This window comes from Myotis daubentonii, chromosome 5 (assembly GCF_963259705.1).
Source record: "Myotis daubentonii chromosome 5, mMyoDau2.1, whole genome shotgun sequence".
In the NCBI taxonomy this organism is placed as follows: domain Eukaryota; kingdom Metazoa; phylum Chordata; class Mammalia; order Chiroptera; family Vespertilionidae; genus Myotis; species Myotis daubentonii.
The window spans coordinates 59,336,508-59,349,212 of record NC_081844.1 but is presented as its reverse complement, the minus strand read 5'-3'; the positions used below and the strand labels follow the sequence as shown (position 1 = coordinate 59,349,212).

Here is a 12,705-nt window from a genome sequence, read left to right as displayed (position 1 = left end):
GTTTAAGAATACCTGTGTGATGGTCTTTGTTTCCGAAATCAATATTGTTTGCTGCCTCTTATTTGCCAGTTGCCTATGACTTTCCAGAGGAAACATATATGTAAATTCTGAAATAAAAGATAGCTGTGATAAACGGATTTGTTTCCTCTTCCGCTATTAGGGGTTTTAAAATTAGTGATTATTTAAGAGGGTGGGAGAAGGTGGTCCTGACAGGTCGCCTAAAGTCTTGAAAAATTAAGTTCAGTCAGAAAGTTGAGTAATGAAACTCAGTGGTGATTCCTACGGGCCCACAGGTTGCATGTAGGAGACCCTGAAGCCCCTTTCTTGAGAAGTCCTCTAGAGCCTTCAGAGGTTTTCCATCTACCAGTGCGAGGGAAAGGCAGAGGCCCGCTCAGCGTGGGTTGTACCCAAGGTGGTTTAAATGCTCGTCCGAGTGTGTTCCAATGGCACCATCCCAGACTGGCAGACCACTTCCAGGACTGGCACTCAGTGCTTTTCCTCCCCCTGAGTTTTGACTAAAATTGTGTAAGATCACGAGATGGTAGCAATTCTCAGAAAGTGCACAGCAGTCCAGTGTCCGGAGCCTCCAATCTTCGGAAAGCGTGGTGGGAACAGCAACTTAATCTCTTACGAATTTCAGGACAGAAGAGGATATATATGTTTTAAGTGTGTGTGTTTATTAAGGATTTAAAAATTATGGGTTTTTTTTTTTTGTTTCTTTTCTTTTTTTACTTTGTAGCTGATACGCCCCCACCTGCTTACCTGCCCCCTGAAGACCCCATGACCCAGGATGGCTCTCAGCCAATGGACACAAACATGATGGCTCCTTCACTGCCCCCCGAAATCAACAGAGGAGGTAAAGGAATTGCCGCTGATTCCCTTTTGAGAGTCTCAGGTTTATCTGCCCAAATGTGGCTTTCTCTCACAAAATTGCATTAGTCTTTAAAAAGATAGCTATTTGAGGAAGACAGCACAATAAGAGGCTCTGCAGAAACAATTCCTTGGGTTACAGGTAAGTCTTTGCTGTGAAGAACAAACACACTGATTGAACTAATGAAGGCCTACGTGTAATTGAGCAGTCATGTTAGAGCTTCCATACTTAGTAATTCTGAATTGGTGAAAAAAGAGTATTTTTAAGGACAAAGGGGCATTGAGAAATGATGATCATAACAATACCTAAGTGGAGTTTCCACGGGTGATTTCCAAAACTAGGAGTTCATGTCACAAGGCTTTGGAGAAGAAGGTTCTTTTGTAGCTGGGATAGATAGTGATCAACCCCCTCTATTTTCCAGCCCCCTCCACCCCCTCCATGCACAGGGCAGCTGGCACAAACCATACGTTCGCTTCTTTCTTGCTTTCTGTGTTTGTTTCTAACCTCGCTGCTAAAAGAAGTTGAGGCGCATGTCTTTCCTGTCTTCACCCGGAAGAGCTCTAAGCAGAACGAAGGTTCTTTGTCTCTCAAGTAGAGGGCGGGTCTGTTTGCAGCTCTGCATACTCCTTGGCCATGACATAGGGGAGGACGCCATCCTTCCTCCAGGGCTGCAGTGCCAAGTCGAGTGGCTTAAGGGAGCAGGGAGCCCAGGTAAATGAGTGCTGGGAAAGTCTGAGCATCGGTAGGAAGTCACGGCCACGCCGTTGAGTAAAGCTGCTCCCACAACTTCTCACGGAGGACAGTGCTGCACAGGTGCACTCGGCACATGGCCTGGGCCATCGAATTTGTGCAGACCTTACACACATTGGAGTTGAAATGCAATTCGATGACTAGATATGTCTTAGGTCATTCTCATCAACTTTATAATTAAAATTTAGGACACCTCACACTTTGTCAGACTTGCTTGTATTTTTGAAGTTCTTAAAATTTGATGGTAAACTCAACCTTTCTTAGATGTGCAGTGTGATAAACTGGAATGTACACCTTTTTTGTTGGCTCTGATGATCTCTAGAACATCCTCTCAAACATATGGTTATGAGCCAACAAAGGTTCTGGTTGGAGAAAAGAACTCCTGTCTCACACATCTTTGGGATTTTTATTTGGGGATCAGGATTGCAGGAAAGGATGGCATATACAGTTATGAGCATGCTGACCTGTAAATATTATTGTTAAGTCTAAAATGTCTGATTTCAGGAAATTGACCTTTAAATAGCTTTAAACATTTTCTCCATTAGAATAAGTTTCTAGTTAATTTTTTCATGAGGAAGGAACGTTGGCCTTTTTTGTTGCTGTTGTTTAATTTGGAGTGGTTTTCCTAGAGCAGGGGTCAGTACACTACAGTCTCCAGGTTAATTCAGACTCTTCCTGTTTTTATAAATAAAGTTTTATTAGGACACACTGTGTTCATTCATTTCATATTATCTGTTGCTGCTGTTGCACTACTAGGGTACTGTTGAGTAGTTGCCATAGAGACCACGTGGCTTACAAAACTTTTCTGGCCTTTTATAGAAAAAAATATTGTCAACCTCCAACCTAGATGAACGTATTTTGAACAACACTGATAGTTGATAAAGCATCCTGTTAATGATGTTGCAGCCCTGTTTAAGATTTGACACTTGTAAATCACTAGACTTTCGCTCTTTGAAATATAGCAAATTGACAAGGGATAATTGCTTAGCAAGCATGCTTTTAGCTCACCCGCTTCAGTGTATAAAGCAGTTAAAGTTTGTGTGGTTCTCTTTAATTTTTTACTAAATTTATTGGGGTGACATTGGTTAATAAAATTAGATAGATTTCAAGTGTACTGTTTTGTCTGTGTCTATGAGTTTTTGCTTTTCTTGTTTGTTCATTTGTTGCTTTCAGTTTTATATCGCACAAGAGTGAAGTCATATGGTTTTTAGCTTTTTTTGTCTGATTTATTTTGCTTTAGCATGATAGTCTCAAGATCCATCCATGTTGTCGCAAATGGCAGTATTTCCTCTTTTTCTGTGGCTGAGTGATTTCTTAACGATCATTTTCCTTCTTTTCTGTACCGAATTCTAAAGTAAAGTGCATTTTAATATTATGGAGGTTGATGTTAAGAACACAGAAGTACTTGCCTCCAATTCGGATTTTCTTTCCTTTTTTTTATGATTATATATTCAAGACCATAAACCTCAGATCGTTACATACTGGCATGCTGGCTATATCTGGCTTGTATTCCTGGAATCTCTAATGCAGTGGTATAAGAGGTTTTACTACAGAAGGAACTTATCTTTAGAACCTTCTAGTTGCAAATATTTAGAAGCATGTTCTGTTTGGAGATTTGTTAGTCTTAAGAGATTTGACTTAACAAGCTGCATCCTGTCAGTAAAGTTGGGTAATTTCCATTGTTGGCCCATTCTGGGAATGGAGAGACAAAACACACCTGCTCTGCATGACTTAAAGCAAATATAAGGAAGTTAGCATGAAATCTGGATGAGAGAGATATGATTCATTCTGTGCGAGTTGGCCAGCTGGCACGATTTCTTCCTGAGTCTGAGGACTGGAGCAGAGCTGTAGCTGTGATGGTTATTGGCAACTTAACGTGAAGTAAAGGAACTTCTTATCAATAATTAGAAACTGATTTTCATTGCTCTGGAAAAGCATCGGCATGCTAAGGCTTGGTTGAAAGTAATTCCTTTCCGTGCCAGCACCTTTGGCATATTTCCCGTCCTCTATTGTTCTCTTCCCCCTTGTTTTTTTTTTTTTTTTTTCAGCTCACTTACCACTTGTTGCCTTTCTTTAGATGGTGAGCCAGGGTCTGTAATGGGGGTAATTTCCATTTTGGCATATTACAGAGCATATTGTGAGTGTTCCGCAGACGCTGTGGGTATGCTTGCCTAGCTGGCATTTTGGTTATCCAATAGTAATTAGAGAAAATTATTTTCCAATGAAAGGACAATGTTGCACTTAGTAAGGAATACTAAGACATCATAGGTACACGCCATACCCTAAAATAGCCGTTGCTTCTCCATTGGTCCTGAGCCAGTGTTACAGCACAGTTTCAGTTTTTCGAGCCCAGGGCACCCACCGTGATTCACTAGGAGCTTTCCTCTCTTACAGATGTTCAGGCAGTTGCGTATGAGGAGCCAAAACACTGGTGCTCTATTGTCTATTACGAGCTCAATAACCGCGTGGGAGAAGCGTTCCATGCCTCCTCCACCAGTGTGTTGGTGGATGGTTTCACCGACCCTTCCAACAATAAGAACCGTTTCTGCCTTGGGCTGCTCTCCAACGTTAATCGGAATTCCACTATTGAAAACACGAGGCGGCACATTGGAAAAGGTGAGTTTCCACTTTAACCTCTTTTGTCTGTTGTGTTCCTGTCCCCCCAGAGCCTCTTAGTCTTTCCTGTAGCAAAACTAGTGTAGCAACGCCAGATAATGTGTACTTGCTTCAGTTTGTAAATATTTTCCCAATGCGCATTACCAGGAAGTCCACCTTCCAGTCAGCGATTTCTGTGGCCGACCCACGCGTAATAATTAGTCGTCATTAGCAGAAACAGTGATTTGCTGTTCGGGAGCCCTGGCCTATCTTGTGTTTTGCTGCCGAATAGGATCGCTGTTAAACAATTACTTACCACCTGAAACGAAAAGCAGATTAAAATAAGTAAACCTAGTGTATGTCAGACAAATACCGTAACTCACTGAGGAAATAAAAAGAGTGAAATAATCCCAAACAATTTAGGAATGGATAGTACCTTGCTATATATCCTCAGTCTGGGCCAGGTAGGGTAGCGTGATTGTAAGCAAACCCTGAACTGTTTGTAGTAGACTTGATTATTTAGTAGCAATATGAATGAAACAGTTCTGAAACGTTCAGATTCGATTATAAGATTGATACTGAATGCGTGATGTTGGGAGCCTGGGTTTTCACTGGGAAATAAGAGACGTACACATGTGGAGGACGGCAAAGAAACGAACCCTGTGGAAGTATCAGTGTGAAATCATGATTTTAGTTATGTGTGTGTTCATACATGTTTATGATCTCATGTATATGTGTGTGTGTGTGCATATATAGATGCATCTGTACATGCAGGTAGTTTCTGACCTGTCTGCTGAAAGGGCCAACAGGCTAAGATACCCAGGAGCAATAAACACATCTAGTGAGACACCTCTAACACCATTTCCCACTCAGAGGAACCAGGGCTCCTTGGAGAAAGGGCTGACTCCAAGGCTGGGACAGACAGGCACCTAGTGAGCCTGGAACATTCTGTTGTGTCAGAAAGTAAAGAAATGCTTATGAAAATGATGGGCGCATGTCATGGGAGCCAACTCTAGGATAATTTGAGCACCAAAATAACTAAGTAATGAGTTTCAAACCACTGAAAAGCAACAGCAATCCAGAAATCCATGCTAGAAATGAATTGATAAATGAATGGGGAAGGCTGACTGGTAAATGTAGACTGAGTGCTAGAGTTGGACAGTCATCATGTGTTAGCCATCAGGCAACACTCATCCATGGATCCTAAAAATAGAGAGAATTTTAAAATGAGAATCAGGATCTGTGCATGGTCTTAAAGTGTTTCCTCACAGACAGCCCATTCGTTTCAAGGGAGAATAAAGATCAGTGATTACACAGTGGAGGAATTGGACAACATCTTGACTGGGAGATCAGAATGATCATCACCAGTGAGAGACAGATGGGTATCATATACCTCCAGATGTGGTGCCCTGAGAAGGAAACATCACCTATGCCGAGTTCCAGCTGAGAATGCAAATCTGCACCTAATAATCAGGAAATGTCAGACAAATCCCAAATAAGGAGCATCCTGTTCAAAAGGGTGAGGAGGGACTGTATTCTCCCAGAATATCAATGTCAAAAGACAAAGGTGTGAGAATGTTCCAAATTAAAGGAGGCTAAAGGGATACGATAGCTCAGTGTTATAACCTGACCCTGGATGTGATCCTGTACCATCCAGGGAAAACATATTATAAAGGACATTATGGGGATCAACAGGCAAAATTGGAATAAGAGTGGTAGATTAAAGTATTATATCAATGTTAAATGTGCTGGCATTGCTAATGTATGGTGCCTGTGTAGAAGAATATCCCTAGGCTTGGGAAATGCACACTGAAGTATTTAGGAGTAAAGGGCCATGATGAAAGAAATGGCTCAGGACGAAATTTTATTTACACACACACACACACACACACACACACACACACACACACACGGTGCAGCAAAAGTAGGTTTACCATGGTAATACAATTAAATACAACCATAATCTACACTAATAAAAGAGAAACCTGCAAATTGGTGTCACTCTGCTATGCCCACCAGCCAATCAGAGTGACTATGCAAATTAACCCAATAAAGATGGTGGTTAATTTGCATATGCAGGCACAGAGCAAAGACTGAAGGCTCCGGCTGGAGTGAAGACTGAAGACTGAAGAGGCTTGGCTTCTCTGCTGCGGCCAGACTGAAGGCCTGGGTCCCAGGTGCCGGAGTAAAACCTGTGCCGGCAGCCAGGGGAAGGAAGGCCTATTGCGCGAATCTTTGTGCAAAGGGCTTCTAGTTAAAAAATAATAATACAAGAATAAACTCGGGTACTCACAACTGTAAACCTACTTTTGCCTTATTCTGTGTATAAATATCAATCTAAAATAGTCCCGTGCTAGAATATATATATGTATATGTATGTATGCATGTATGTATGAGTAGGTGTGTATAGAAGAATAGAATAGAGGGATGTACAGATGATAAAGCATGTGGAGTAAATTGTCACAATAGATAAATCTGGATGATGGCTATATGGCTTTGATCTGTTTTCCTATTTCCGTGTGTTTGAAATTATTTCCAGAGTAAAGGTTTTTTTTTAAATGACCTATGAAATTTAGAACAGTGGATCAAATTAAAAGGTTATTTAATTGATGTTTAAAAGACATTTGAAATAAAGTTTAACATTCAATCCTAAAAAAAAAAAAAAAAGCAACAACTCTCAAAGCAGGAATGGATAGATAGTTCCTTAACCTGATTAAGGGGGGGTGGAACCCTAAGCTACACATGTAAAGATGAAATGCTAGAACTTAGCATACAAATACCTTTCTATGGCTGTAAACCCCTGAGATTGCAGATAAACACAATTTTGCACACATTTGGGATAGAGGGACATAGTTTTCATTACGTTCTAAAGTTGGCCATTGCCCCAAAGTAGTAAAAAGCCATTGTACTCTGGGACATTCCTATTAAAAATTAGGAAGAAGATGAGAATTCTGGGAATGCTGTTATATAAAATTGTTCCAGATGCCTTGACTATTGTGGAATTACAGATAATAGCAGTAAGCCAAAATGATCATTATTTGCAGATGATATGATTAATTAATTGGTTGCTGATATTCTTAGGATAGATTTTGGGGGGGATAAATTCTTGAAGTGAAATTAGTAGGTCATAAACTCGATGTACTTTGCTAATTTACTTTCCAGGAAGCTTTTATTAATTTCCACTTGAACCATAAGTTTCTGAGTGCCTTTCCTCCTTCGCCCATGTGTCAGTATTACTTATGGTCATTGTGTCAATTCAAATGATATGATTGTTTATTTAGAAACTTCCAATAAATCTGTTTTTAGAAATTATATGTCAGTTTCCTTTAATCTGACAATAATCAGTTAGAAAATACACTAGAGGGGGGAATGACTTCCCAATAACGACAGAAAACACACATTTTTTTGGAATAATCTGAACCAGCAATATATAAGATTTATGTTAAGAAAATCAAATGTTATTGCAAGAGAAAGAAAATTTGAATAAATAAATAGGCATTCTGTGTTCCTTAAAGAAAAGGCCTAATAGTGTGAAAATATTTTGAGGATATTCATTCTTCCTATACTTTAAGACAATCCATTTCAGAATCACAATGTAATGTTTTTTGAAAGTTGGAAAATGTTTTCTGAATATTATAAACAAGTGAAAATAGCTAATTTTTTTTTAGTGGGAGAGTAAAGAAAATATACTTGATGTTAGGGTTAATAAAACATTATGAAACTACAATTAAATCAGTGTGTAGACAAAACAGTGGAATAAATTAAACTCAGACTACACAGTATTTTAAAATTTAATGTATGATAAGATCAGTAGAGTATTCTTCTAATGGGCCTGCAGTAACAATGCTAGCTTTGGGGTGAGGCTCGGGAGAGAAACCCTGACCTCATTCCATATATGCAAATAGATTAATGCGCTGAACTTTTTTTTTTAAAAAAAGACAGACTATTAAAAAGTTAGGAAAAAATGTATTGGATCAGAGAGAGAGAAATTTTCTAAGCATTTAAAGCAACAGAAAAGACCACAAGGGGTTTGACTACTTAAAGACTTCAAACTTCTGTAGGTTAAAAAAAAAAATACATAGACAAAATTAAAAGGCAAAGGACTAATGGGGAAACAATTAAAATATATGTGCAGTTCATAATAAATAAAAACCCTAGAGCCCCGGCAGGATAAATAGGTGAGAAATATGAACAGTAAATTCATAAGAGAAACACAAGTGGCTAATAAACATATGAAATCATCATATCAGCCTCACGTATAAATTAAAACAGTATTGTTTTTCAGCTCTTAATTAGAGAAGTTTTGTTTTGTTTTAAACTCAGACTCAGTACTGGTATGGGTGAGACGAGAAAGGTACCATACACAGCTGGTGAGCAGGGTGTAAATTGATGGAAGCATCCTGGAAACTCATTTGGCAGAGTGAATCAAAAGTGTTTAATCCAATGATTTAACTTCTAGGATTCTCTCCTAAGGGTATTATAAAAAAATGATCCAGAGACATTTATCATAGCATTCTTATAATAGCAGAAAATTAGTGTGAACACAATGGTCCAGTAATGGGAGAATCGTTAAATAAATGTTGTATCCCTACAGCCATGTAGATATTTCAGATGTTTGCAAAGAAAGTTTAATGATCCTTAAAACCTCATACAGTGTGTCACACTGTTAACAATTCTTGCCTCTGGGTCACCAAAGAAAGGAAACTATTGTCTGCTTTATATTTTGTCTCACTTTCTAAATTTTCTAAAATGAATATTTGTCACTTTTATAATCAAGGAAAAAAGTAAAAACAAACAAACACAGAACACGCCCTTAAATTTTCTCTGGATCAGACAGAAAAATGGGCTTTTGCTCCAGCCACTGTTGAATTGTTGCAGAAGTCTTAGCCGTTGTGTGCACACGTACACAGAGCACATAATATTTCCTGTGAGACGGTGGTTGTAGCATTGACTAAACCATGCCAGAGTTACCTGCAAGGTAGCGAGATCACTTGAAGCCACATGGGATGGGACCCTGTTCTCTGGGTGGCCTGTAATAATCTTCCTAACTGGTGGTGGGGCTTCGTCAGAATGGTTTTTTCCCCCTTCCCTTTTTTTAAAGGCTGGGTAAGATCAATGTCCTACACTCCTGGCACTCTGGATCTCACAGGAAAAGGTTCGGAGCAGATGGTAGTTCAGTGAGATCAGATTCCACACAGTTTGGATTATTTTTCTAGTGTGTGTTTTTTTTCCGGGACCTTACATCTGACAGCTCTCAGCCATACTTCCTCCACCTGTGGTTTCCTAGTTCTTTTGCGTCTCGATCCTCCCTTCTCCTACCCTAAACACTTTCAAACAGTTCAGCTGCAAAATAAATGCTAACAAGCTGGTGTGGTGAATCTGTGCAGGATCCCTTAATAAAGTCCAGCTTTATTGTGCTGTATTTTTAAAGCAGGAATTGCTTTCAGTCCGTGGCCACACAGGGCATTAAACACTTATCAGAATGAAATTGCTGCACTCTCTTACGGAGTTTTAAGAGACTTTGTTATATTTTTTTTCTTAGAAACCTAGACGTGCATGTTGACAGATAGGCACTATGTTGACTAATACAGTTAACTAAGATTCTATCAATTGTGCAAGACTTGGGGAGAATGTCTATTTACCTAATTAGCCAAAATTCAGACCCATCTATGTTCATATGTTGCATAAACTCACATGCTTTTCAGCTGTAATAACTGACTCCGTGCTCTGTCTTCCCACAGGAGTCCACCTTTACTATGTTGGAGGGGAGGTGTATGCCGAGTGCCTCAGCGACAGTAGCATCTTTGTGCAAAGCCGGAACTGCAACTACCATCATGGATTCCATCCCACTACTGTGTGCAAGATCCCAAGCGGGTGCAGTTTGAAAATTTTTAATAACCAGGAGTTTGCTCAGTTGTTGGCACAGTCTGTGAACCATGGCTTCGAGACCGTCTACGAGCTCACGAAAATGTGTACTATACGCATGAGCTTTGTGAAGGTGTGTGAGCCCTGATTCCTCCGGTGGGGGTTTAACACACCTGTGCTGTGCTTTCTCCCAGTATATCAATCTGTCTCTTCTCCATACATGTCCGTGGAGGCCAGCTTGTTAGCGAGGCATTTTTAAACTTAAACAAGGATGTCAGTTATTAGGAGAATATAGCAGGTCCTTGAATAATGTCATTTCATTCAATGTAATTTTGTTGCGGTATTGACAAGGCACCATAGAAACTTAACTCGTGTTTATATCAGTTACCGTATGAAAAATTGGTCATTTCACTTAAAGTCACAGAACATTAATAGAGGACTTCCAGTATCATTGGATAATACGAGTGTGTGTGTTACATGTCAATAGTAGCAGGCTTTAATGCCTTTCCCTTACTTGAATAGCGCTATCTTAGCTATGGTAATACCATTAGTAGGTTATGTATTATACTTAAGATACATAGTTTAAATGCTTGGTTGTCTTATAAGATCAATTCAGTCAACACACCCCCTTCCTTTACTTTTCATTCTATGTTTTTTATGATGGTAACACCTCTTGCTTTTGTTTTAACAATAAGCAAGCAGGGTTTTTGTAAAAATAAAGGTTCATCACACTGGGATTTATTTTCAGTTGGTCAGTTTTTTTAGTGGTTCCAGTAAACCCTATGAATTTCCTTTTAATTCAAAAGTTAATAAGGCCTTTGCCCAAAGATAAATAGATGCCTTGGCTCTAAGACTGTATGGTAAGGTAGGAGGACGGAGAAGGTCAGGGACTTTGCTCACAATAATTGATTTCCTTGCTGCCTCCTCTTTTCCTCTAAGAAATAAAAAAATTTTAAGATGCCATTGAAATGTAAAACATTTAAGTATCTGAATCAGTTTCATGAGTCAGTAACTTATTCTAGTGACTGACTGCCTTGTTGCTGAATTCTCAAAGGTAACTTTTTATCCTCTGTTACCTTGAGAAACAAAATTAATTATATATTTGGGCGAGGCAACCACCTTTCATGTCCTCTCTTCAGAAGCTCATCTGACTTGTTGTTAAACCTGTTCTGTAATGTGTTTATTACAGAGGGCAATTCGGGAAACTGACTGTGTTAATCACCTTGTGGATCACAGATATCCTTCCCCAAGTATCTTTTTTTTCCTACTTCTTTGAGTTTTATTAGCAGATTTTCAGTGTGTTCTTTTGGTGGTGTTTTTCTCGAAACGTAATTCCACAGCACTTCATTGCTGAGTCTGGTACCTTTTTAGTATTAAAAGAGGGGTTTTTTTTTACCTTTTGAAGAAGTTTACCTATATGTTTTGTACCTATGTGACTACAAAGACCTTCCTTGTCCACTGTTAACATTAATAGTTAATTTTTGACTTGGATTTTGGCTAAAATGAATTTTAAAATGAGGACAGTGCTTTTCATTTGCTGTTTTTGTTGGTAAAGAGGAAAGAATCCCTCGAGAGGAGGCGATCCAAGTTCTAGCTCAGTCTGCCATTTTAACAATGTGGTTCAGGCACAGGGATTTTTTTTCTGATCTTCATAGACCTCATCTTTAAAATGGGTGCATGGAGTCAGGCATTGTGGCAGTCATTGCTGAGGTCCCTGGGTGAGTCTGTTATTACTGAAGGGCCACTCTACAAGAATTTCTGACTCTCTTGCTCAATTGACTTTTTCCTCAAATTCATTTCATGTTGATTACCCAATCAATTTTAATTATTTTACTTTTACACATTTTTAATTATTTACTTTTACACACGTCAAAACAACCTTTACACTAATAAAAAGTGTTAAAACACAAGGATATGCATTAAAAATATATTAGAATTTATTCATTTAGCAAATACTTTGAACACTTTTCCAGAGAATTAACACAGAGATGGAAAAGTACCTAAAATCTCTAGCTTCAAGATGCTTATGGCCTAGTGTATGTTTAATTATAACGTGGTCAGTGCTGGAATGGAGAGTTATATAAGATATAATGGACATAACTGGGAGTCTGGATTTGGAGAGTTAAGGATAAATAAATCTTGTTTTAAAACTCCTGCTGACATGATAAAGGGCAGCGGCTTATATATTAGCAACAAAAAATGTTCACTACCTTGTTCTTTATCATAAAGACCGCAACTTTGCCCTCTCAACACTTAGCATCTTAGGGGAACAATATAGAACATTTTACTAATATTAATAGCCAGTCTTGTACTGTTTTTAAGGTGATCAGTTTTGGACTTTAATACAAAACATCTATTTTATAAATTATTTGCACAGTAAACTCCCCATATCTGAAAAATCCAAGTCCGCTCAGGTGAACAGGTATTTCTCTAGAGCTTTTGCTTTGTGCCAATCACTCAATGGATGTTTGAGATAGAAGATAAGTAAGATCTGGTCCCACCTTCAAAGATAGAACCCAGTCTATTCTGCTATTCCTCATGAAACCAGGGTTTATCAGAACGTCATATTCCATTGGCTACCACACCAGTGAGTTACTCATCATTGCAATAGCAAAATTACTTTT

At 38.8% G+C, this 12,705-nt stretch overlaps 1 protein-coding gene across 3 annotated transcripts in view; it reads left to right on the top strand.

Annotated features, from left to right (window-relative positions):
• The window catches only part of SMAD1 (SMAD family member 1), a 68,603-nt gene that overhangs the window by 53,887 nt on the left and 2,011 nt on the right, over window positions 1–12,705 (top strand). For all 3 annotated transcript variants that reach the window (XM_059697910.1, XM_059697913.1, XM_059697911.1), the window contains exons 4-6: window positions 740–856; window positions 4,016–4,237; window positions 9,958–10,214. In XM_059697910.1, coding sequence (XP_059553893.1) covers window positions 740–856; window positions 4,016–4,237; window positions 9,958–10,214 — 596 coding nt within the window. The remainder of the gene's footprint in view (window positions 1–739; window positions 857–4,015; window positions 4,238–9,957; window positions 10,215–12,705) is intronic.